The sequence below is a fragment of the Podarcis liolepis genome (genome assembly GCF_965112155.1).
Source record: "Podarcis liolepis genome assembly, chromosome: 12".
Lineage (NCBI taxonomy): Eukaryota > Metazoa > Chordata > Lepidosauria > Squamata > Lacertidae > Podarcis > Podarcis liolepis.
The window spans coordinates 44,822,225-44,844,532 of record NC_139563.1 but is presented as its reverse complement, the minus strand read 5'-3'; the positions used below and the strand labels follow the sequence as shown (position 1 = coordinate 44,844,532).

Sequence of the window (22,308 nt, the reverse complement as noted above, 5' to 3'; positions counted from 1 at the left end):
AAAACAAATACAATCTCCTTCACTGGAGCCTGTGTGCTTACACTTTTGGGGGAAGCCCACATTGGCTTACCATGTACCTAAGTAGAAACAATGCTTAGTGTATCAAGTACGGCTTTAAACTTAAGCTAGAAATGGGGATATGCATCTCCAAATTTTTACAACCACTTGTCTGGGGAGCTTCTATTACCAACAGCTTCAAGATGCATATTTACAATGCAGAAAGGAAAACTGTGTTTAGGTGTTTGCACACCAGTGTCCATCAGCATTTTCAGCAGCAGAGTGTCAAAGCCATTTCCTTTGGTATGGAGCTTGGATCACTTGCTTGCACCAGCTGGAGCTACTCTGCTCTATATAATCAAGGCCGGAAGGAGGAAGGTGGTTATATGGTGAGCTAATGGATGCACGGTTTCTCCTTTGTGGCAGAGCTGAATTTATGAACTTCCCGTTCATTATACAAGCCCTCCCACAAGTCGTATGCCCTGAGTGACAGTCCCCATGGTTTTAATTTAAAAGTAGCTCCTTAATTGGAATAAAAGCTCTCTAGGCTAAAATATGTAACAAATCAGGTGATGCCGGAAATAAAAAGGGAGCCCTAGGAAGGGTTCCCCTCTCACTCTTCTACGAAATGTACTTCTTAGGTACAACAGCTGCTTTATTAGGTAAGGGACTTAAGCAGCGATGTTGACGGGTTCATGCAACACACTGCAGAAAGGACACATGAGCATTTACTGGATTTATAGCCCACCCTGCTCCTCAGTAAAGGAAGCACAGATACAAAAGTTTTTTATCCAGTCTTGCACTTAAGGAATAATTTCACATATGTAATTACACAGAGTAAACAGGGAGGTGAGTACTTACAGGATTCCATTGCTTCATTTTCTCCTTTCTCAGATCCTGCGGAGAATACAAGCAGGAACGCATCGTTTAGTGAAATCAACATTTTAACACAATATATGCTTCAGACAAACAACAATTTAAAGATCATTCATGACCCCCATTCCAATCAATCTGGTTATATGTTATTGAAAATTTCATCAACATTCAGTGCAAATATGACTAATACAGATACAGGCATACTTGGAAATCTGTTTTTGCATTCCACATGTATTTTGCACTGCAGACAGTGCATACAATGTTAAGGCATAGCTGGGGATTCCAAGAGTTCACAGCCCAAATTGAAGTTAACAATATTAAGATTAGAGAAAAAGGAAGCAGCATTCTAGGGGCACTTAAACTGAAATATATAGATTCTAGGAACTTTGCAAGCAGCTATGGCCTTTATAACAGTGCATTAAAATGTAGAGCTGTTACAAGTTACAGCAGGAAGGCAGTTGAAAGCATGACCGGTTCTAATCAAGTATGGACTCATTAACCTTGATCCTGCTCGTTTGAAGAAATCCCCAGGGACACATCAGTGACATTCTCCGGGTTCAAGTGAGTAATGGCATCAGAGATTCTGTCTAGAGAGATGAGAGCCTCTGCAGCATACAAATGGCCAAGGAACCTGCAGAAAGCAAGAGCGCGCACAGTTGCAAAGGTCAATCTGGCAACAAGTCACATCAAGCTACTGCATGGATGTCTCCCTCTGAGTGACTGCCCTACTGCAGCTAAGAAACCCCACATTAAAAATTAAGTATAAGAGGATACTTGTATAAAATAGTAATTGTTTGGACCATTTGGAGCTGGAGGTGCCTAATTCCAGCTCTCGCAACTTCCAAAGCCATTCCGTACTCCTTTGAATCTGAATGGGCAAGAAGACAAAACTGAAGGGACTGAGATCCTCTTTCGTCAATTTAGTATTATAGTAATATACAGAATTGCAAAACATCCTCAAAGCCAGGTGTAAATATAAATTGTCTCTCGCTTTATCATGTGGTGGTCTATTTTTTCCACTGATCAGGGGAGAATAAAATTTTTTGGCACTTCACAGATGAAAAGAATCCCAACTATTATGTGAGCAGTTATGGCGTAACTTGAGGTCATACATGCCTACACGCTATATACAGAAACTAAATGTAAAAGTGCTGTAAAAGAGTAGGGCAAGCTTACTTAAGGGATCCTGACAGTTTGGGCTGCTGGAGAAGTTTGTCTGCATGATTCAAAGCCATAAGGTTGTCCCCCAGGGCCAGAGCCACATAAGCACTGCAAGCAAGTATCGAACACCTAGAAAACAAAAATAAACACACACATAGAAAGTTGATACATGCAGAAAATCCACACAAGCAGACCTTTGGCTGAATGACACCCTTTATCCTATTATAAATGGGGGTGGTGGGTTGTTGTTCTTATGTATTTTGTTGTTTTTAATCTTGTATTTTTATGCTGTGAACCACCCATGAAGGGTGGTATACAAATTTAATAAACTTAAGAGAACTTTAAAGAGGAAAGGTAGCAAACGGCTTCATCACATAAAATAAAGTTGTTACATACTTTACTATGTTCAGTAAATGAAAATATTGCAAACAAGCTTTTCCAGCATCTCTAAAAAGAAAAATGGGTTCTGCGCAATTGGCACTCGTGGCACCTCAGCAAAAAAATGCTTTTTTGGCCTTGCTGTCCCTCCAGCCTCTCAATAAAGCACAAGTAGGTCCTGAAATTCTTTCCCTGAAATTTGAGCCAAACATTCCACAGCTTCAAACAAAAGGCCCGCATCAGGATGTCAGTATTAGGTCAGGCTTTTACAGCTTGTAATTCCACCCCTCCCGCCCTTCTTAACACAGCACTTTGGGATATTTTCCACTTCACAAAGCAGAGTTCAAGGCAGGCTCTCCTGGCTTCAGGGCAGGAGGTGGCTTGGCTTGCCTTGCTACAAGAACAGATCCAACCCTGTTACATGGCAGAAAAGAGGAGTGAGTGGATCGTCGGACAGATCTGGTGTTTGGGAGCTGCAAGAGGAGTCCATTAAACTCTCTAGCCAGTAGGTGGGCTATTACGGCTGCAGCCTTCTGGCAACTGTCAAGCCCACTTTTGGTTCAGCAGTAAGCCATGTTAATTCATGGCAGGGCCTGGGGTTCCTTTATGCCTGTGTCCCAGGAGGCATGCCCTTTAATTACACACAAGCAGGGTAAGAAATCGCTCTGCTGCTTCCTCCCCATTTCCTCTGTTCCATGCCCAGATGTCACATCAAATCCCAACACACAGGGGGAAAAGCTTGCCAAGGAAAGCAGGCATCCTTTCAAGCCCAAAATCTTATTTTGCTTTTAAAAAAAATCCATTTGCAGTTGCAACTGTTAGGGCGGTGCTGCCTATCAAGGGCAGTCAAGTAACACTGCCACTATAGGGGGAAGCGCTGCTTCTTAACCAAGCTGGCTGTAAAGGCTCGTAGCTAATTGATGCAAAAGAGATCATGCCCACATTTCCCAGTATATAAGCAAGGCTTTGATGTCTACAAACATTCTGAAATCCATTCACACTACTGTGAGTAGTCTCTTTTCCTCTCCCCCCTTCTGCTGCTGCTGCAGCACTACCAGTAACCAAGTCATGTGTTCATGTTACATCTGAACCTGGGCTCATGCTTGTCACAAGTTGGTTTTTGCTGGTTTGGAGCTGGACACAAACCATGAGCCTGAGTCGGGATATAATGCTAAGCCAAACCAAACTGTGGCTTAGCTCCTGGTACCACAGCAGCAGGAACAGGGTTTTTTTTTGGGGGGGGGGAGGTAAGCAGCCCCCATTTCTCTCTATACATTACTAGCACATTGATCATTCATGCCTAGGCTTAGTGTTGCATGCTAATGCAACCAAGAGAATATGCTTATAGGCAACTTGAGCTCAAGTAGCTTGCCTCCAGCTTACAATATTGCTACAAACACTGTCAAGGCTGCCACCTACTCAGACAATCTGCAGTTAAACCGAAGGAAAGACAAAGTGTCCCCAACCCCACTCTAGAATTTTGACACATCTCCACAGACTAGACAATGAATTAAGCTTGCACCACATGAAAGTTATCAATGTAATCGATCACTAAGAAGTAACACTTGTTTTACTGTGGTACAACTTTAAATGCAGCAGGTACCTAAAACAAATGAATGGCACCCCCAAGCTGACAATTTTCTGCACAAGACTGAAAGTGAATTTAGTTTAGTTGTGAATTTGAAGTGACTTGGCAGGGGGAGGGGGAAATAGTTTCATCATAAAGCTTTGAAACCAAACTGCAATTTTCCTTAGAAGTATTCTTTTCTGGCAATTGCCAGGATCAAAACCAAAGGGGCAAAATGTTTTAATACTTCAATGTGACCTGAACTCCTTAAATTCACAGTTCTAATGCCTTTGCAGTTCTACAGTGTTTTCTATAATTCCACACGCAGCTGGGCAGAGACTATGAACTCTAGAAATTTGGAAGTAGTCTTCAATAAAGCACAAGGAAAGGTTGCCACAGGTGCAGTGATTGCAGGAGAAAGGGAGAGACTAAGAAAGCCCAGTGTACTAGGATTAAGAGAAACTTTTCCAGCAAGGGAATCTTTACAGTTTATATACTTCAGCATGACTGTCAGCTGTGAAAAACATAAAGCAAAGAATTGGCACTCTTTACTATGCATCAAAACTTTGCAGGTGCCTAAAGGGGTACTTGGGATGCGGGTGGCACTGTGGTCTAAATCACAGAGCCTAGGGCTTGCCGATCAGGTGGTCGGTGATTCGAATCCCTGCAACGGGGTGAGCTCCCATTGCTCGGTCCCTGCTCCTGCCAACCTAGCAGTTCGAAAGCACATCAAAGTGCAAGTAGATAAGTAGGTACTGCTCCGGCGGGAAGGTAAACGGCGTTTCCGTGTGCTGCTCTTGTTCACCAGAAGCGGCTTAGTCATGCTGGCCACATGACCCGGAAAAACTGTTTGTGGATAAACGTCAGCTCCCTTGGCCAGTAAAGCAAGACGAGCGCCACAACCCCAGAGTCGTCCGTAACTGGACTTAACGGTCAGTGGTCCCTTTACCTTTAAAGAGGTACTTTTGGATTACAGCCCTAATCTGAAACACTTTTCATGACCATATATTCCCTACCCGAAACAAATGTGCTTTCAAAATACTGGAGAAGCTCAAAACAACTCCCAGGTGTAAGTAATGACTGACAATAATATATGATTTGCAAGCAATGCTGCTTACACAGGATGAGACCAGGTGAAACAATTTGCAGGAGTTTACTACCAGCTACCCCTCCAAGGACACTTGCTGAGGACAGAGACTAGGAGAAGTATGGGACAGACAGGTGAGCCACTAAGCTGGGTTCAAAGATATGGAACAAGAGAATCCATTAACACTGGGACTGCTACTCCCTGCCATTACAGGTTTTTGATGTATGGCCATGACAACCACTCTGTATAGAATTTTTAACATGCTGACAACATCAACTGAAGGTAAAATTTGGTTCACAGGTCACGTTCAGATAAAACTCCTTTCTGCCAAAGCTCCATCCCTCAGTAGCCAAGGGCATGGATAGCCTACATGAGTGATAAAATTATTATTTCCCATGAAACAACAACACACTTCTATTCTCAGTCATCTTGTGCAGAAGATTAAAAATAGAGAGATATAAAGAAAAAACGGAGGGAGCCTAACTATCTGGAGCTAGCCTTACAGAAGCTAAAATCAATGTTTCTCTTCCCTCCTGTCATACTTCCCGCCCCCGCCCCCCTTCTGGTAGGAGTAAAATCATTTTTGTTATAATGACAGGATTTTCTTGACAGGCTGTCAAGTTTCATCAATTGAGAACAACAGTGGATTGTGAAAGATTATTTTCCTTCCTTTACAGCACAAGAAATGTCAAATGTGAGATTGTTTTCACAGCCTTGGCACTGTATACTTCCTTTTTACACATAATAATAAATAATAATAATAATAATATTAATATATTATTTATACCCCGCCCATCTGGCTGGGCTTCCCCAGCCACTCTGGGCGGCTTCCAAAAGAATATTAAAATACTATAATACATCAAACATTAAAAGCTTCCCGAAACAGGGCTGCCTGTCTTCTAAAAGCCTGGTAGTTGTTGTTCTCTTTGACATCTGGTGGGAGGGTGTTCCACAGGGAAGGCGCCACTACCGAGAAGGCCCTCTGCCTGGTTCCCTGTAACTTGGCTTCTCGCAGTGAGGGAACCGCCAGAAGGCCCTCGGTGCTGGACCTCAGTGTCCGGGTAGAACGATGGGGATGGAGACGCTCCTTCAGATATACTGGACCAAGGCCGTTTAGGGCTTTAAAGGTCAGCACCAACACTTTGAATTGTGCTCGGAAACGTACTGGGAGCCAATGTAGGTCTTTCAAGACCGGTGTTATGTGGTCTCTGCGGCCGCTCCCAGTCACCAGTCTAGCTGCCGCGTTCTGGATTAGTTGTAGTTTCCGGGTCACCTTCAAAGGTAGCCCCACGTAGAGCGCATTGCAGTAATCCAAGCGGGAGATAACCAGAGCATGCACCACTCTGGCGAGGCAGTCCACAGGCAGATGGGGTCTCAGCCTGCATACCAGATGGAGCTGATAAACAGCTGCCCTGGACACAGATTTGACCTGTGCCTCCATGGACAGCTGTGAGTCCAAAATGACTCCCAGGCTGCGCACCTGGTCCTTCAGGGGCACAGTTACCCCATTCAGGACCAGGGAATCCTCCACACCTGCCCGCCTCCTGTCCCCCCAAAACAGTACTTCTGTCTTGTCAGGATTCAACCTCAATCTGTTAGCCGCCATCCAACCTCCAACTGCCTCCAGGCACTCACACAGGACCTTCACTGCCTTCACTGGTTCTGATTTGAAAGAGCGGTAGACCTGGGTATCATCCGCATACAGATGAACACCCAGCCCAAATCCCCTGATGATCTCTCCCAGCAGCTTCATGTAGATGTTGAAAAGCATGGGGGAGAGGACAGAACCCTGAGGCACCCCACAAGTGAGGGACCAGGGGTCTGAACACTCATCCCCCACCACCACTTTCTGAACATGGCCCAGGAGGAAGGAGCGGAACCACTGTATAACAGTGCCCCCAGCTCCCAGCCCCTCAAGACGGTCCAGAAGGATGTTATGGTCGATGGTATCAAACACCGCTGAGAGATCCAGCAGAACTAGGAAACAGCTCTCACCTTTGTCCCTAGCCCAGCGGAGATCATCAACCAGTGCGGCCAAGGCAGTTTCAGTCCCATGATGAGGCCTGAATCCCGACTGGAAGGGATCCAAATGGTCTGCTTCTTCCAGGCGTGTCTGGAGTTGTTCAGCAACCACTCACTCAATCACCTTGCCCAAGAATGGAAGATTTGAGACTGGGCGATAGTTGGCTATCGTGGCCGCATCTAAAGATGGTTTTTTAAGAAGCGGTTTAATAACCGCCTCTTTCAGCGGGTCTGGGAAGGCTCCCTCATGGAGGGAAGCATTCACCACCCCACGAAGCCTATCGCCCAGTCCTTCCCGGCTAGCTTTTATAAGCCAGGATGGGCAAGGATCAAGGAGACAAGTGGTTGGTTTCACTCGTCCAAGCAGCCTGTCCACATCCTCGGGGGTAACAGATTGGAATTGATCCCACACAACTTGACTAGACAGGACTCTAGCACTCTCCCGCCCCGGCCCTGCTCCCACGGTGGAGTCTACCTCTTCTTGAATCTGAGCGACTTTATCTGCAAAAAACTTTGCAAAGTCATTGCAGGAGATCATGTGGCCCCTACTGGGCCCTGATGGAGCAGGTGGTTCCGCTAAATTGCGAACCACCTGAAAAAGTCTCCTGCTGCTGTTTTCCGCAGATGCAATAGAGGCGGTGAAGAAAGTCTTCTTCGCCGTCGCTATCGCCACTTGGTAGGCTCAACATTGAGCTCTAACCTGTGTCCGGTCAGATTCAGAATGGGTTATCCGCCACCGGCGCTCTAGCCATCTCAACGATTGTTTCATTGCCCTCAGCTCCGTGGAAAACCACGGGGCTGTCCGGACTCCATGCAATCGGAGAGGGCGCTTTGGAGCCAAACAGTCAATAGCCCTGGTTAACTCCACATTCCAGCGGGCCACCAGGGAATCAGCTGAAAGGCCATCAACATGGGATAAAACATCCCCTACCACTCTCTGGAAACCATTTGGATCCATTAAGTGGCAGGGGCGGACCATCTGAATAGGTCCCGCCTCCCTGCAGAGGGGAAGGGTCACGGAGAAGTCCAGTTGCACCAGGAAGTGATCTGACCATGGCACTTCTTTGGTTTCGTTTTTACTTAGTGTCAGATCACCAACATCCATAGAGGTGAACACCAGGTCTAAGGCATGCCCGTGGCTATGAGTTGGGCCAGACTTATTCAGGGACAGCCCCATGGAGGCCATGCTTTCCACGAAGTCCCGAGCGGCCCCTTGTAAGGTCGTGTCGGCATGGATGTTAAAATCCCCTAGGACAACCAAACTAGGTGTCTCCAGGAGGACATCCACCACGACCTGAAGCAGCTCGGGCAGGGAATCCTTGGTGCAGCGGGGAGGTCGGTACACCAATAGGAATCCTGTACTGCCCCTATTGCCCAACTTCCAGAACATGCACTCAGAGAACTGGGTCTTTCCAATAGGACGCCTGGTGCAAACTAATGACTTCCTAAAAATCACTGCAACCCCCCCTCCCCGCCCACAAGGCCTGGGTTGCTGTGCGTAAGAGAAACCTGGTGGACAAGCAGCGGCAAGGACGGGCCCATCTGCTTCATCCAACCAGGTCTCTGTCACACATGCAAGGTCAAATCCTCCATCCACAATCAGGTCGTGGATGACAGAGGTTTTATTCATCATTGACCTGGCATTGCACAGCAACACTTTCAGGTCATGTGGGTTTCCTTCCACTTGCGGGATTGTGGGGTGGCATTCAATTAAGTTTCACTTAGAGGGGCCCACTAAAATTAATGAACACATCTATGCTAGGCTCATTGATTTCAATAGGCCTACTCTTGAGTAAAACTTGGTTTAATGCCATTCATAGTAACTCACAATTACTAATGTTTAAGCAGAGCTGTAACTACGAGGGGGGTGGGGTGGGCTAACCTGTTTTTCTGCTCTAGGTGAAACCTCTAGAGGGGTGCCAAACCAAAAATTACCAAAAAGTACAGCCGGTTACGTCTTGTGTGCTTATTGAGTATGTTTCACGTAACTATAGGTTTGTTGTTGTTGTTTTGCATTGTAGGAACATGCCAGAAAAAAGGACATTTCTCCCAATTATAATTAGTTTAAATTTAATTAGTGCTGTCCAACTTCTACGAGGTGACACAACTTACTGCAAGGGTGGGCAAGTTTTCTTCTTCTGAGCTTTTTTTCTTTAGAGTGGGATTATCTGTTGAGAGGTCACATACTGGCGGGCCAGAGTCCATAGTGGGGGCCACCCCAGACTTCACCCTCTTTCCCACAGCATGAAGTTAGGCTGAGGCTGCCCACATCAACTTACTGCTTTATAATAGCTACATGAAAAAACGTTTATGGTGGATGTATGTGGAGCCAGGAATCTGTACAAAGGGTCAAAATTCAGTATAGAACCTCCATTAAGGTATCATTAGCATATGTTCATATAAAATGTCACTAAAATAATTTGTTCTCGAGATTTCTCTTACATTAGAGAAAGCAAACTTAGATTGCTTTCTTTCAGAAACGAAGCCCACAGAATACTGTAACTGCGTTGTCTGGCAGCACATCCAGAAATCTTAGGACTTACCTTAAATTTTCTAGTTCTTGCTTCTTCAGTGGAGAAGATGGTGGAGCAGGAACAAATTTGTCTCCTTCGTGGCTTTTGCTACTGAAACAAAGACAGAGAGTGAGTAGCAATGTTAACAGCTTGAGAGATAATAATAATAATAAATTTTATTTATATCCCGCCCTCCCCAGCCGAAGCCGGGCTCAGGGCGGCTAACAGCAATAAAACAGTACAAAAGTACAACATAAACAACATTCTAAAATCATTCATTATAAAAATTAATTAATTCAAGCCACTAGCAACCATTGGGCCAGAGCTCTGCGAAGATTGCCGAGGGAGGGAGTCAGGCTGTGCCCTGGCCAAAGGCCTGGTGGAACAGCTCTGTCTTGCAGGCCCTGCGGAAGGATGTCAAGTCCCGCAGGGCCCTGGTCTCTTGTGACAGAGTGTTCCACCAGATCGGAGCCACAGCCGAAAAAGCCCTGGCTCTAGTTGAGGCCAGCCTAACTTCTCTGTGGCCTGGGACCTTCAAGATGTTTTTATTTGAAGACCGTAGGTTTCTCTGTGGGGCATACCAGGAGAGGCGGTCCCGTAGGTACGAGGGTCCTAGGCCATATAGGGCTTTAAAGGTTAAAACCAGCACCTTAAACCTGATCCTGTACTCCACCGGGAGCCAGTGCAGCTGGTATAGCACCGGGTGGATGTGATCTCGCAGCGAAGACCTTGTAAGGAGTCTCGCTGCAGCATTCTGCACCCGCTGGAGTTTCTGGGTCAGTCTCAAGGGCAGCCCCACGTAGAGCGAGTTACAATAATCCAGTCTGGAGGTGACCGTCGCATGGATCACAGTGGCTAGGTCAGGGCGAGAGAGGTAAGGAGCCAACTGCTTAGCTTGGTGGAGATGGAAAAATGCCGCCTTTGTTATAGCTGCAATCTGCGCCTCCATGGAGAGGGAGGTGTCGAAGATTACACCCAAACTCTTAACGGACGGTGCTGGCACTAATTGCGCCCCCGCAAGAGATGGGAGTTGCCCCCCCAATCCCATATCACCCCGTCCCAGCCACAGGACCTCTGTCTTCGAAGGATTTAGCTTCAACCGGCTCCCACGTAACCATCCAGCCACAGCTTCCAAACATCTGGTCAGTGTGTCTGGGGCCGAGTCAGGATGGCCATCCATCAACAGATAGAGTTGGGTGTCATCAGCATACTGATGACAACCCAGCCCAAAACTCCGAACAAGCTGGGCGAGGGGGCGCATAAAGATGTTGAAAAGCATCGGGGAGAGTATCGCACCCTGAGGTACTCCACACACCAAGGAGTGGCGCGATGACAATTCCCCCCCAAGCGCCACCCTCTGTCCCCGACCAGAGAGAAACGATGTGAAATTATGAGAGGCTTGGAAGGTTAACAACCAGTAACTTTTGCTTAGGCCTTAGGAAAAAAGAGGAACGGGAAAGGGGCTGCTGTTGAGGGCCTCCAGGGAAAAAAAGGCTAATATCTGGGGGGAAAGGCAAATATCTCGAATACACACCAATAGAAACATACAAAAAAAGGAAGAGTAATAGTATAGTTACAACACCTTCAGCAACACCTTAGGTTTGCTAGATTTTATTTACGTGCAACACATTTGTTTTCAAACCACTTTTCACTACCCCCATTTTTCTCTGTATTCAATTATCCTAACTGTTAGCAGCCACAAAATTTCTTTTTGGAGTTGTGGGCAAGACACATTGTGAAGCAAGCAATAGAAACATCTGACGCAACACTCACCTGCAAGCTTCATTGTTCTCGCTGTTCTCATTATTCCCTCCCAACTGGTTGCCAATTTTAGATCCATTTTCCTGCTTTGGCTCCTGCTGGTCTTCAGGAAGCAGCAGCAAGGCATTTCTTAGACAAATTGCTGCAAACTCCATACTAGCTACAGGAATAGCTGAAGACTGGCCATCGCTTGAAAACAGGGAAAAAGTATATTGATGCTCTTTGTACTATATTAATATAGGCAAGGATTTTGAGTCAGGAAGTCAACATCTTTTTCTTAATCTACCGCAGCTTTGGTTTACACGAAATACTGTATTCCTGTTTTAAGTTGTTTCTGAATAAACTATATTATAAAGAAATAAACACAATTATGTCTTAGAGAAGTTTCAAGAATCCTGTGTAAATAAACTCCCAGATGATTTAAAGTCAGGAAAAAAAGCATCAAGCTCGTTTTTTGAAGGTTTACAGTACAGTACAGGTGTACAGGATTATTACCACTAAATTTAAGAAGATGGTCCCTTAAATCCCGTAACCTAGCAAAGTAGTAATTTTGCTTTTTCTGTGCCCTTGGAGAACAAAGCTATACAAATTGTGCTAAAGTGTTTACTAAACCCATCTGACTAGATTCCCTGTCCAGGTTCCACTTCATGCCACATAGCCAATTATAAAGAAGTGTGTTCCGTAAGCAAGAGGAACTCAAATTTGAGGCATAGCGCACAGCATTTGCACACTACAGCAAACCACAGTTCATGGTTTCCCATGAGCATACAGATTGTTCCTGCTTCACCCATGCTGCACAAGTGGAAGCAACAAAACACAATAGTGTTCAATCACAATCCCCAGTTTGGACAAAACACAGGGATTGCTGTTTGTTGCTCTCACTCACCCTATAGGAGCAAAGTGGGAGGGACCTGCGTATTCATGAGAAATCATTAACCACGGTTTACTGTGACATGCAAAGAGGGCCAGCCAACATAACTTTTCTCATATACAAAGCAGCCTTGTAAATGTTGCAACGCAAAGCATTTCCATTCACATGATTGGCTGAAAATTAATACTTAAAGAAATAAAAGAATAGCACCAAGAAAGGGCACTTTGGAAATGTTTTCAGCCAACCAGCAACTTCCCTTTCAGATAACAGCAACATTAAATTGCATAACTTACTTATAAACAATGTTCTGTACAGACTGGGATGCCAGTACTATTTTACGATGATATCCTTGACCTACAATGGACTGTACAATGCCCTTTTTGCTTGGAAGTCCTTTTGTTTCTTGTTCTGAACTCTAGGGAACAAACATTTAAGGCATCAAGAGGAATATTTATTAGATAAAGGCTGGCATTTTCTCTAGCTGCTGCTATTCAGTATTATGTTCCTTCTTTTCATAGCATCTTTATACTCTGCATTATATTCCCATTTTTCTAGGCACAGTCGCAATTTCAATTATACTTATTACAAGGCAGTTTACATGCAGACTACACCCACAAAAAAGATTGCCAATACCAAGGTCAGACCTCAACTCAGGAATTCATTGCAGGAATCTACACTGGCATTAAAAGCAATCAGTTCCAACCCAATTTAACATGGTCCCAGGAAGAGCAAACAATGTCCTTTGCTGCCTGGAAATCTAAGTCTCTTTTTAAAGAAAAAGATAAAAGCCCATAAAACTCTTTGTTTGCACTTGCACCACCAGCCTGATTCAACTCAAGGTGTTAAGTTGTATTCCTATATCGCCATCATTCTACCAGGCTCTCTTGAGCATGCTTAATGGTTTCCATTGCGTTATTAGAAAACATTTGTTTTTAGCGGGTCTGAAACACTATATTAACTTAAGTGGAAATATGATATACACCAGCTAGCCACTTTTAGTTTCAACATATATTTGGGGTCCCACCTTAATCAGGGTCCGTCAGTCTTGATCTCCACCTTCCCCATGAGCCGGCCATGGGAGGGAGCCTGTGATTTGTTTTAGTTCTATGCTTGCTGAATGAAAGCAGGCAGCCAACAGAAACCAGAGCAGAGAAAACAACAGCACACCGCTATTACGCTCACAAGCTTTCAGCTGGAGGATATGGCAAGGGCACTCCTGTTTCTCCCTAACCTCGTGATACATTTCAAAGATGAAGCATGAACAACACTTCATCTCTCAAAACCAAAAGTGTTAAGAACGGGTGTGTGTGTGTGTGTGTGTGTGTGTGTGAATTATTATTTGCTACTGTATGGTGGTAGTTGTGAACCAATTTAGGTCAGGCTGCAACTTTCAGAAAGCCAACTCTGCAGACACAGAATCTAAACCTGAATAATACAAAGATTATTCCAGGATTGATTGCTAGCTTACTGACCAAATTCAACCACTCTGATTTAAACACCCACCTAATTAGGCATTAACACCAACATCCTTTTCCGACATCATGTTAAACTACGTTTCAGTGTTGTGAGCACTAGCTGGCTCGTGAGCTTTCCACTTCCCTCTCTTCCACCACTGCTGCAATATTAAATGCTTACACTTCTGCATTTAAACTAAGTTTCGGAAACTCAGACTAGGTTAAAATATGGTTTGTTCAAACATACCAAACCTTAGCCCATGATCCTTGCATGTTAGCAAACCATCATTCCCATAGTTTGGATGTAAAGAGTAACTCTGGTCAGCTTAAAAGTAGATGCTTATAATCTCTTCATGGGGAAGAGAGAACCATGTGATACTAAACTCTGCTGCTGCTGCTCATGAATGTAATGGTAAGCAATTGTCCAGAATTATGTCCAAACCAAGCCTAGCACACCATACAACACAACACAGAAGCTGTTTCTAAAACCAGAAAACTGAAATATGCAGACAATGCAAATCAACCAAGGAGGCTCACAAGAAACAAAACAGAAGTACAGTTGTTTTCCTATAATAAAAAAATGGCTCCTTTCAACAATCTGAAGAAAATGGTGATAACTCTCTTTAATAGTTTCCCAGAGTATTTAAAGGCCTGGCTCCTCACTAGGATTTTCAAGTTGTTTCACAAAGATATTGAAGCAGCTGACAATACTGTGAACGTAACAAAGGACTGCAGGGTTAAAAAAACATTAAACTCCCAGAACTGCATTTTTGTATGTATGTGCTATTAAACTATTTCTGATTAGGAAAAAAATAATCTGTGGGGTTCATCTTACTCCTTTATTGGCAGCTATACAGCATTCGGCTATCCTTAGCCAGAGACGAGGGTTCGAATGATAAACTTGGACAGCTTCTATCAGGCATTCAAAAGCAGCTAGCGGTCTCCCAATGTGCAAGAGCTGAATGCCGCAGTTATACAGCAACTCATAACGCTTGTTAGTCAACAAGGTGCACATTGGTCGTCCTGAGAACTTTTTACCTGTGAAAAAGAATCAGATAACATTAAGTGCAAAAAGGACACTGCTGGAAAAGGAATAGGTTTGGATAACCTGTATCCAAAGACAAGTCACACTGGAGCTAACCAAAACTAGAATATAATCACTGCTTTACCATGGCCACTAACCTCTTCATGACATAGATAATCATATTTTAACGAGTGACTTGGACGCACAAATTACTTCATAGTGAAAGTAGGGATCTGAATCCTGTCACTTAAGACCAAGTCAAATTCTCCCCCCTCCCCCCCAAAACCCTCTTTTTTATTTGAGTTAAGACTGCACTAATGTGGTCAATTCTTCATGCCATGACAATTTTCCAATTCAAGGAACCCAATGTATCTTGTGCACTCCATACATACTAGCTTTGCATCTCTCAGTTATTTGCTTATGGTAAGCAGGGCTGCTGGAGGTAGAACTTTAGACAAGGGCTCAGAACGTTAGAGAGCAGCTTGCATGTGCAACAGTAGCATGACCACCAGAGATATGAGAGAGGTGAGGCCAATGAATGCGCTCTCCCCACTTTCCTTCTCATGCAGTTCTTGTAAGGAGTCTATCTGGTACTTAAAATACATATAAAGTCTGGCTACCTCCTTTGTAAATTTAGGTGATGCACTAAGTTGATTACTATTTAAACATTTGGAAGAACTGAGGCTCTACTTTTTGCATTATGTGGTCTAGCTGGAAAAATAGGTTGGAAAATACAATTCTACATATTAAGAAGTCACATATTAAGTAGTTTTTCTATACTGATGTATTTCAATTGTGGGAGGGAGCCATTTCATGCTTATATTATAGGTCCATAAAAATACAATTTGCTATCGCTGCAGCATGTTTTATTACTAGTCTACCTTACCTGTGTCGGAGCCACCTGTTCCAAGCTGTGCACAGGCATTGTCATTCTCCTGCAAGGCCTTTTTGAAATAGAAAATTCCCAAGTTGTGTTTCCCCATAGCAAAATGGATGCACCCAAGGTTATTCCAGAACATGCACCGTAAGCATTCACCTAAGAAAAATAAATAAATAAATGAAATTCTGGATTTTGATTTCTTTTTAAAGGCCCACAGGGACTGCCCTGCTCGTTTTGCTCGCCAATGCCCTCATTTCCTCACAGCTCCTTTGTATCCTTCCATTCCTGCTTTATTGAAACCTCTGCTGTTGTTCAAAACTGCCATTTTAAAACCCGCATTCTCTTTTGCTCCCCTCCTATGAGTTCATGCAAATTTTCCAATGGGGGCTGTGTGATGACAGCCTTACATTTTTATGTATATAGGAAGAAATCTACTAGAGATACTCCTGTCCACACAAGCATTTTACACCAATTCAAGGAAAGGGAATTAAAATGTGAAATGAAGCCCTGTTTTTGCAAACATAATAAGTTTAAGGTACCTGTTTTCATAAATCCCGGATGTTCTGCGATGTTTGAGCTGTTCAGCAGCTTTACTGCTTTCCGATAATTGCCTCTTAAATACTCAAAATTGCTTTTCAGAAAGAGAGAAGGAGCAGACTGTAAAGAGAACAATATCCATGGTTACTCGTACTTTGAAGGAGAAATTTAGTGTGGTTGGATACTCCAGTTATCTACATGAGAGAAACAGCAGGCTCAGAAGTGACTGCACATCCATCAGCCAGAAAGCCATCACTTACCAGTCCAAGCAGGACTTGCAGTGTGGCCTGAAGGACTGCTGACACAAGCAGGGGGTCATAAAATTGAGAGGCTGCTTAAGAAAAATAGCTACAAAAGAGAAACCTACTCCAAAGGAATTCAGAAGTGCAGGGAAGTGAAGCTGGAAGCAAGAGCAGCCAGTGGGGAGAGACAGTGACAAGGTCATGCCCCCCAAGCAGCACCCCTATGGGTGCAAGGCAGGGAGGCTGAAAGGGAAGGGGGACCGGCTGAGCCAATCAGGTGTTCTCATTGGTTTACTCATACCACCCAACCTTGTTGTTGCTCTGCCCTGCTAAGCGGCAGTGACAATGTCACCAGGAGACCAGTCCTGTATTGGTGCCCCGCCCCCCTTTTGGCTGGTAGTAATGGAAGAACTGGGAGGGAAGTATTGGGGGCACTGACCTCTTTGAAGAAATGTGATTGGGGGGGGGGGACTTTTAGAACTCTTATTCTGCTGCTAAAACCCAACCGAGTAGAAGTTCAAATGTTTAAATGAAACATTAGAATCCACAAAATCAATCATCAGCTATAAAGCTATCTTAAACTGCCAAGTCCTATCGCAGACGTATAAACTAGATGAATATTTCTATCATTAACAATCTAGAATCAGGTTGGGTCTCAAGAAGTCCCAACTATGTCCATTTTTCTCAAATCCTAAAAGAGAAGCTTTATTTTCAATTTCTCCCTTCCACTTTACGATCTGTCCATCGAATGCTATGATGAATGAATGATTTCTTTAAAAATACAAACATGTGACTTAAACCAACAGTTATGGTTACTTACATTTCCAGCGGTGTTCATAACGGACTTTATCTCCCTCTTGCATGCTTTCAGAGACTTCATCTGAATATAGGCTCGCACCTTATACTGTTAATGAATAAGCGAACTCATGAAACTGAAATAAAACTACAACAGCTACTCAGAAATTAATTATTGTATTTGGGGAACAATATACAGTGACATGCCATGATTACACAATTTGCTGAACAAAGGTTTATGTTCAAAATTGAATATTTGAAGATAATTTGAAAGCTTAACACAGTTGAGGAATTGTGTACTAAATTAAATTGGTAATTAAAATACCACACCAACATTGTTTAAGGGTCATCTGAAAATCCATACTACACTTTCGTATGTTTCATTCATAAAGGATATACAAAGCAAAAGGTTAGAACTGTATTATACGCTTGCAAAATAGGGATAACAATTTGAAATATTGAAACTAAAGACTAATTCACACATCTAGGTGGCTGCCGATTTTGTCCATGTAATAATACCTTCTGGGTACATAATTATGCAGAGAAACTTGCTGTGAACTGACCCGCAAATGGATATTGATAACAAAGGACAGCAACTATTTCCACAATCAGAGTGACTAGATTGAGCACAATGTTTGCCAGAAAAAAATAGTTGCTGTGAGCTGTATCTAACACAGGCCAGTACACAACAAAGCTACTCTTACAGTTATATACACTGGAATGACTGTGCAATGGAAATATATATTTCTATATTTAGTCTTACCTGATGTATTTTAGACTTAGCAGCTTCTGTCAGGGTTCCACTTTCAGCTTTGTGATTGGAAGCTTCCTTACTAGTGTTATTACCTGTCTGATCACAAATTGAGAGATGAAACAATTGTCAGATTTTAAAGCAGATGATTGTGGGTGTTACATGACGCATACTTCATAATTCCTGAAGCATCTCATGAAGGCCCTCCAACCCTAATCAACCTAATGAAGGCATTGCCACAAAAACAGTCACAGAGAAAAGCACATGAGATGGAAGGTGTGACTCTCAAAAGCAACACCTATGTGAAAATAAAACAAAACATAACACCAATTGTTAAGAGGCCACCAGAAAGCAGTTTGGCTAAAATAAAGGATTCCTATGCTGTTAAAAGTACAGTGGTACCTCGCAAGACGAAAACGCGCAAGACGAAAACGCGCAAGATGAAAGAGTTTTCCGTTTTTTGAGTCGTTCCGCAAGACGAATTTCCCTATGGGCTTGCTTCGCAAGACGTTTCGTTCTTGCGAGTTTGTTTCCTTTTTCTTAAAGCCGCTAAGCCGTTAATAGCCGCTAAGCCGCTAATAGCCGTGCTTCACAAGACAAAAAAACCGCAAGACGAAGAGACTCGCGGAACGGATTAATTTCGTCTTGCGAAGCACCACTGTAACTTTATTTATTAATGTGAACAGTTGTAAATCCGAACTATATTAAATTCCACCATCGTTTCAAAAGGCCAATTGTTTAGCTTGACAAGCATTCTTAAATTACTACATTTCATCCATATTCTCCTAGACCTACCTCATTTTTCCCATTTTTGTTGTTGCCACCTTGTAAAATCATTTTTTCCAATACAGCAAGCAGATGCAAGGCTTTTTCAGCTTGGCAAGTCAGCAGGTATAAGTCTACAAGCAGGAAGCACACTGCCTGGGCAAATCTCTCCTCTAGAAGACAAAATAATAAACATTTAGTCCTTTCCTCGATAGTGTTTGCTAAAACTAGTTCAAGAGGATACTAAACTTCTGTCCCAAATGCAGGTGATTTTCACACTTACATTCAGGATTACTTATGAAAACCAACCACCACAATACTTTTCTGGTTTAAATACTGACTTTGTTAATGCTTTCAGTTTAACGCTAGTCATACAAGTGCACATAATTAGACACCAGCTTCTGCAAACTTCTGAAGTTGTGCATATGAAGAGGTATCTGAACACAGGCAGCTACATATTTGCTCCTGTGATTATACTATTGCTATATGCATAAGAGATAAATATGTTCAATTGGTTTTGAACTATTTTCTTGACTAGATATGTAATTTTAAATATAATGAATACAAATTAGCTTTATCAAGCAAAAGTTGCATGAAATCTGAGGTAGGAGAGACTAGGAACAGGAGCCTTTTACCTTTGCCAACTTACCAAAAGGTTCTATGAATTGATAAAGCTTCTCTCCAACTATTATTGCTTCAGTATACTGCCGAAGATGGTACAAAATAACAGCTTGATTGTAGTAAAGCATGCTGTTTTCAACATCATCTAATCCATCCATTTCCTCAACAGCTGAATGAACCTGGGGGATAAAAACACAGCCCCCTTTTTTTAACCCACTCCTTCATTTATGACCAAATTAAAAAAAAAAGCAATGTTAAATCAGTATGTGCTACAGACTGGTCTATGTGAAAATGTAACTTGCTATTGCCATTTCCCAAAGCATCCCAGAGTGTACCAAATACAAGAAGACAGTTTACTTACAAACAGAAATAAGAACAGAAAGAACTTCCTGCAGTATCTACTTTGGTCTTCAAGATTCCATTGCCTTTTGGAAATGACTTTTTGCAGGATTACGGAGGGACGAGAAATATTTGTGCAAATCACAAGGAACCCTTTACAAAAAAGAGGGCGGAAACAACAAACAAGCAAGCAATACCTGATTTTTCAGCTGATTAAGTGTTTGCTTCAAGTTGTCAGTTGTCGTCTGATTACTTTTACAGAACTCTGCTACTGCCATGTTCAAAACTATTTTGTAATCATCCTTGTTAATTTCTTGCAAGCAGCTAAGGTGTTGTAGACAAGCTTCATAGTTGCCAGCCTGCAAGGATCACAGTTGAAAAGGCAATGTTTAAATAGACACATTTTAAAAATCAAAACCCAGATTAGAATTCCAAAACACTGCTTCTAATTTACAGAGGAGCACAGGCAGATGTCACATTTTCCAATCTGGAACAAGTCATGTGTGCAATCCTTCCGCCCTTCTCCTTTTCCTCCTTTTCTCCTTTCAGTGGGAAATATTTGCCTAGCTAGCAACCTGAACTATGCAGAAACCAAAATATTAAAAGGATTGCTAGAGTGGAAAGATCTATCAAATTGCATTTCCCCTGCAAAAAACATCAGACTAAAGGCTGGAAGCATTCTATACCCTTTGGGATGTCTGAATTTATTCTTTACAAGAAGCAGTGCCTATGATGTGAAATAAGCTGCTCCTCAAAATCATACTAGCTCCACACTTTGCTTGCTATGGGAAACACTGTGCTTCCAAAAACTAGCTATCACACTACATGTGTATGACATACATATTTGCTCTCTCAAGAATTGCCTTACCATGAATGCTTGCAGAGCACTGTTTGAGAGCTCCTTCTCTTGATCAGTAATCCCAGATGATGTGCCTGCTGCTTCATGTTTTTCTGCTCCCTGATCTGCAACACAAGTGTTTCAAACAACAGCTAACTCCAAGCATAGTTTCAAACCATTCTAAGAAAAGCTTAAATCATATTATGTTCTTCTTGCTCGTGCTCCAAGCATATTTTTTCTGAGAGAATACTGAATTCTGTAATTTTGAATCCTTGCTTTTGAAGGTTCAGGTATATGTCATTAAGAACAGCAGACTGAAATAAATAAGTCAATGAGAAACTTAAGTATTTGGGTAAACAGTGCGACTTGCTTGGCACCTTACAGAAGGGTTTCGTGGAATGTAGATCAGATTTGCTGGGAGATGTCTGGATGATTTGCAGTTAAGCTGGGAAATATATTGAACTCCCAATACATCAACAGCCAAAACAACTAAAATGCTATTTGCAACAGACAGCTGAAAATGAAAACTTAGAAATACACTCCTAGTTTTCCCTAAGAGAAAGCACTTGTCTGCTAGGTTCCGGTAGGGATCACAAATTTCTGGAGTAAGCATGTGCAAAGATCTAGTTATAGGTAGGTAACCGTGTTGGTCTGCCGTAGTCGAAACAAAATTTTTAAAAATCCTTCCAGTGCCACCTTAGAGACCAACTAGGTTTGTTATTGTATTCTGAAGAAGTGTGCATGCACACGAAAGCTCATACCAATAACAAACTTAGCTGGTCTCTAAGATGCTACTGGAAGGAATTTTTTTATTTTGTTTCGACATGTGCAAAGAGGAACCCTGTTCCTTAATTCCTAGCACACATGCATACATCTGAGCCTGTATTTTGCAAATGACGAGTTTGTGGACCTCAAAGTTCTAATAAAAAGTGAAGTCTGACATTTCTTCCCTTACAAAGTCCACAAGAAAATCCAAGTTCACCTTTAAAGCGTTTTTGCCCAGTTTAGGCTGAACTCTGATGAAAAAGGCCATTCTGGCTTCTATTACACATTCCTTGGTCACAACCAGATTAGATTACTTCAATGTGTTCTATTTGGGTCTGCCTTTGAAGTGTTCTGACACTTCCAACTGATGGAAAGCATATTAGCAATTTTATTTTATTTTTGTATACTGATATTATACCAGCTTCATTAGCTTCAAATACAAAACCTTGGTTCTGGCCTTTACAGACCTAAAAGTTTTAGGACATGAATATCTAAGGGACCACCTCCTTCCAAATCCTAGTTGGGACCTTCTTGCATACTTAAATCAGCTGAGGCTCTGCTCTGTGCTACCACATTGCATATCAAATAGTCGTGTAACAGTGGTTCTATCCAGGCTTTAAGAAAACTTGGCTAGATTCCTCTTATGCCAGCCTGTAGGTGCCAGATCAATATGTTATTGTTTTGAAAGTTGTTTGAACTGTGTGATCACCAAGAACTCTTCCCTCTATTATAGATCATTGAAACAGCTGCTTCTGTAGATTGGCCACTCCCATTCCATCTGCAGCTCTATCTCTTTCACCTGCAGGAAAAAAAGCTTGAATCCCAAGCCTCTTCTTACTATATTGTACCTTTTCGTGGATCTTTTGGTGATAAAACCCGGGGTATAAATAAGTATTTGATTGCCCATGCTGCTGATGCCATTTCACTGGTTTTGTTGCCATTGCCCTGGTTTCCCAGAGGCTGTTTTGTTATTAGTGGTTTTTTTAAAAAAATAATGATCGTTTTATTATGGCACAATGGCACCCGCCAGAATACCTATTGCATCTTGTCACTACCTCAACCGA

At 42.8% G+C, this 22,308-nt stretch overlaps 1 protein-coding gene across 7 annotated transcripts in view; it reads right to left on the bottom strand.

Annotated features, from left to right (window-relative positions):
• Positions 1 to 22,308, bottom strand: part of CNOT10 (CCR4-NOT transcription complex subunit 10) — a 44,978-nt gene that overhangs the window by 2,203 nt on the left and 20,467 nt on the right. For 3 of the 7 annotated variants that reach the window (XM_083468115.1, XM_083468119.1, XM_083468118.1), the window contains exons 2-16: positions 20,510 to 20,604; positions 19,839 to 20,000; positions 19,331 to 19,481; positions 18,712 to 18,854; positions 17,929 to 18,015; positions 17,191 to 17,274; positions 16,131 to 16,248; positions 15,598 to 15,747; positions 14,523 to 14,725; positions 12,527 to 12,648; positions 11,375 to 11,551; positions 9,632 to 9,709; positions 2,050 to 2,163; positions 1,374 to 1,504; positions 859 to 894 (exon numbers count right to left, since the gene is read on the bottom strand). In XM_083468115.1, coding sequence (XP_083324241.1) covers positions 859 to 894; positions 1,374 to 1,504; positions 2,050 to 2,163; positions 9,632 to 9,709; positions 11,375 to 11,551; positions 12,527 to 12,648; positions 14,523 to 14,725; positions 15,598 to 15,747; positions 16,131 to 16,248; positions 17,191 to 17,274; positions 17,929 to 18,015; positions 18,712 to 18,854; positions 19,331 to 19,481; positions 19,839 to 20,000; positions 20,510 to 20,604 — 1,851 coding nt within the window. Of the gene's footprint in view, positions 1 to 858; positions 895 to 1,373; positions 1,505 to 2,049; positions 2,164 to 9,631; positions 9,713 to 11,374; positions 11,552 to 12,526; positions 12,649 to 14,522; positions 14,726 to 15,597; positions 15,748 to 16,130; positions 16,249 to 17,190; positions 17,275 to 17,928; positions 18,016 to 18,711; positions 18,855 to 19,330; positions 19,482 to 19,838; positions 20,001 to 20,509; positions 20,605 to 22,092; positions 22,181 to 22,308 lie in introns of those variants that run through there. The other 4 variants (XM_083468114.1, XM_083468117.1, XM_083468116.1 and 1 more) reach the window with 2 other exon arrangements.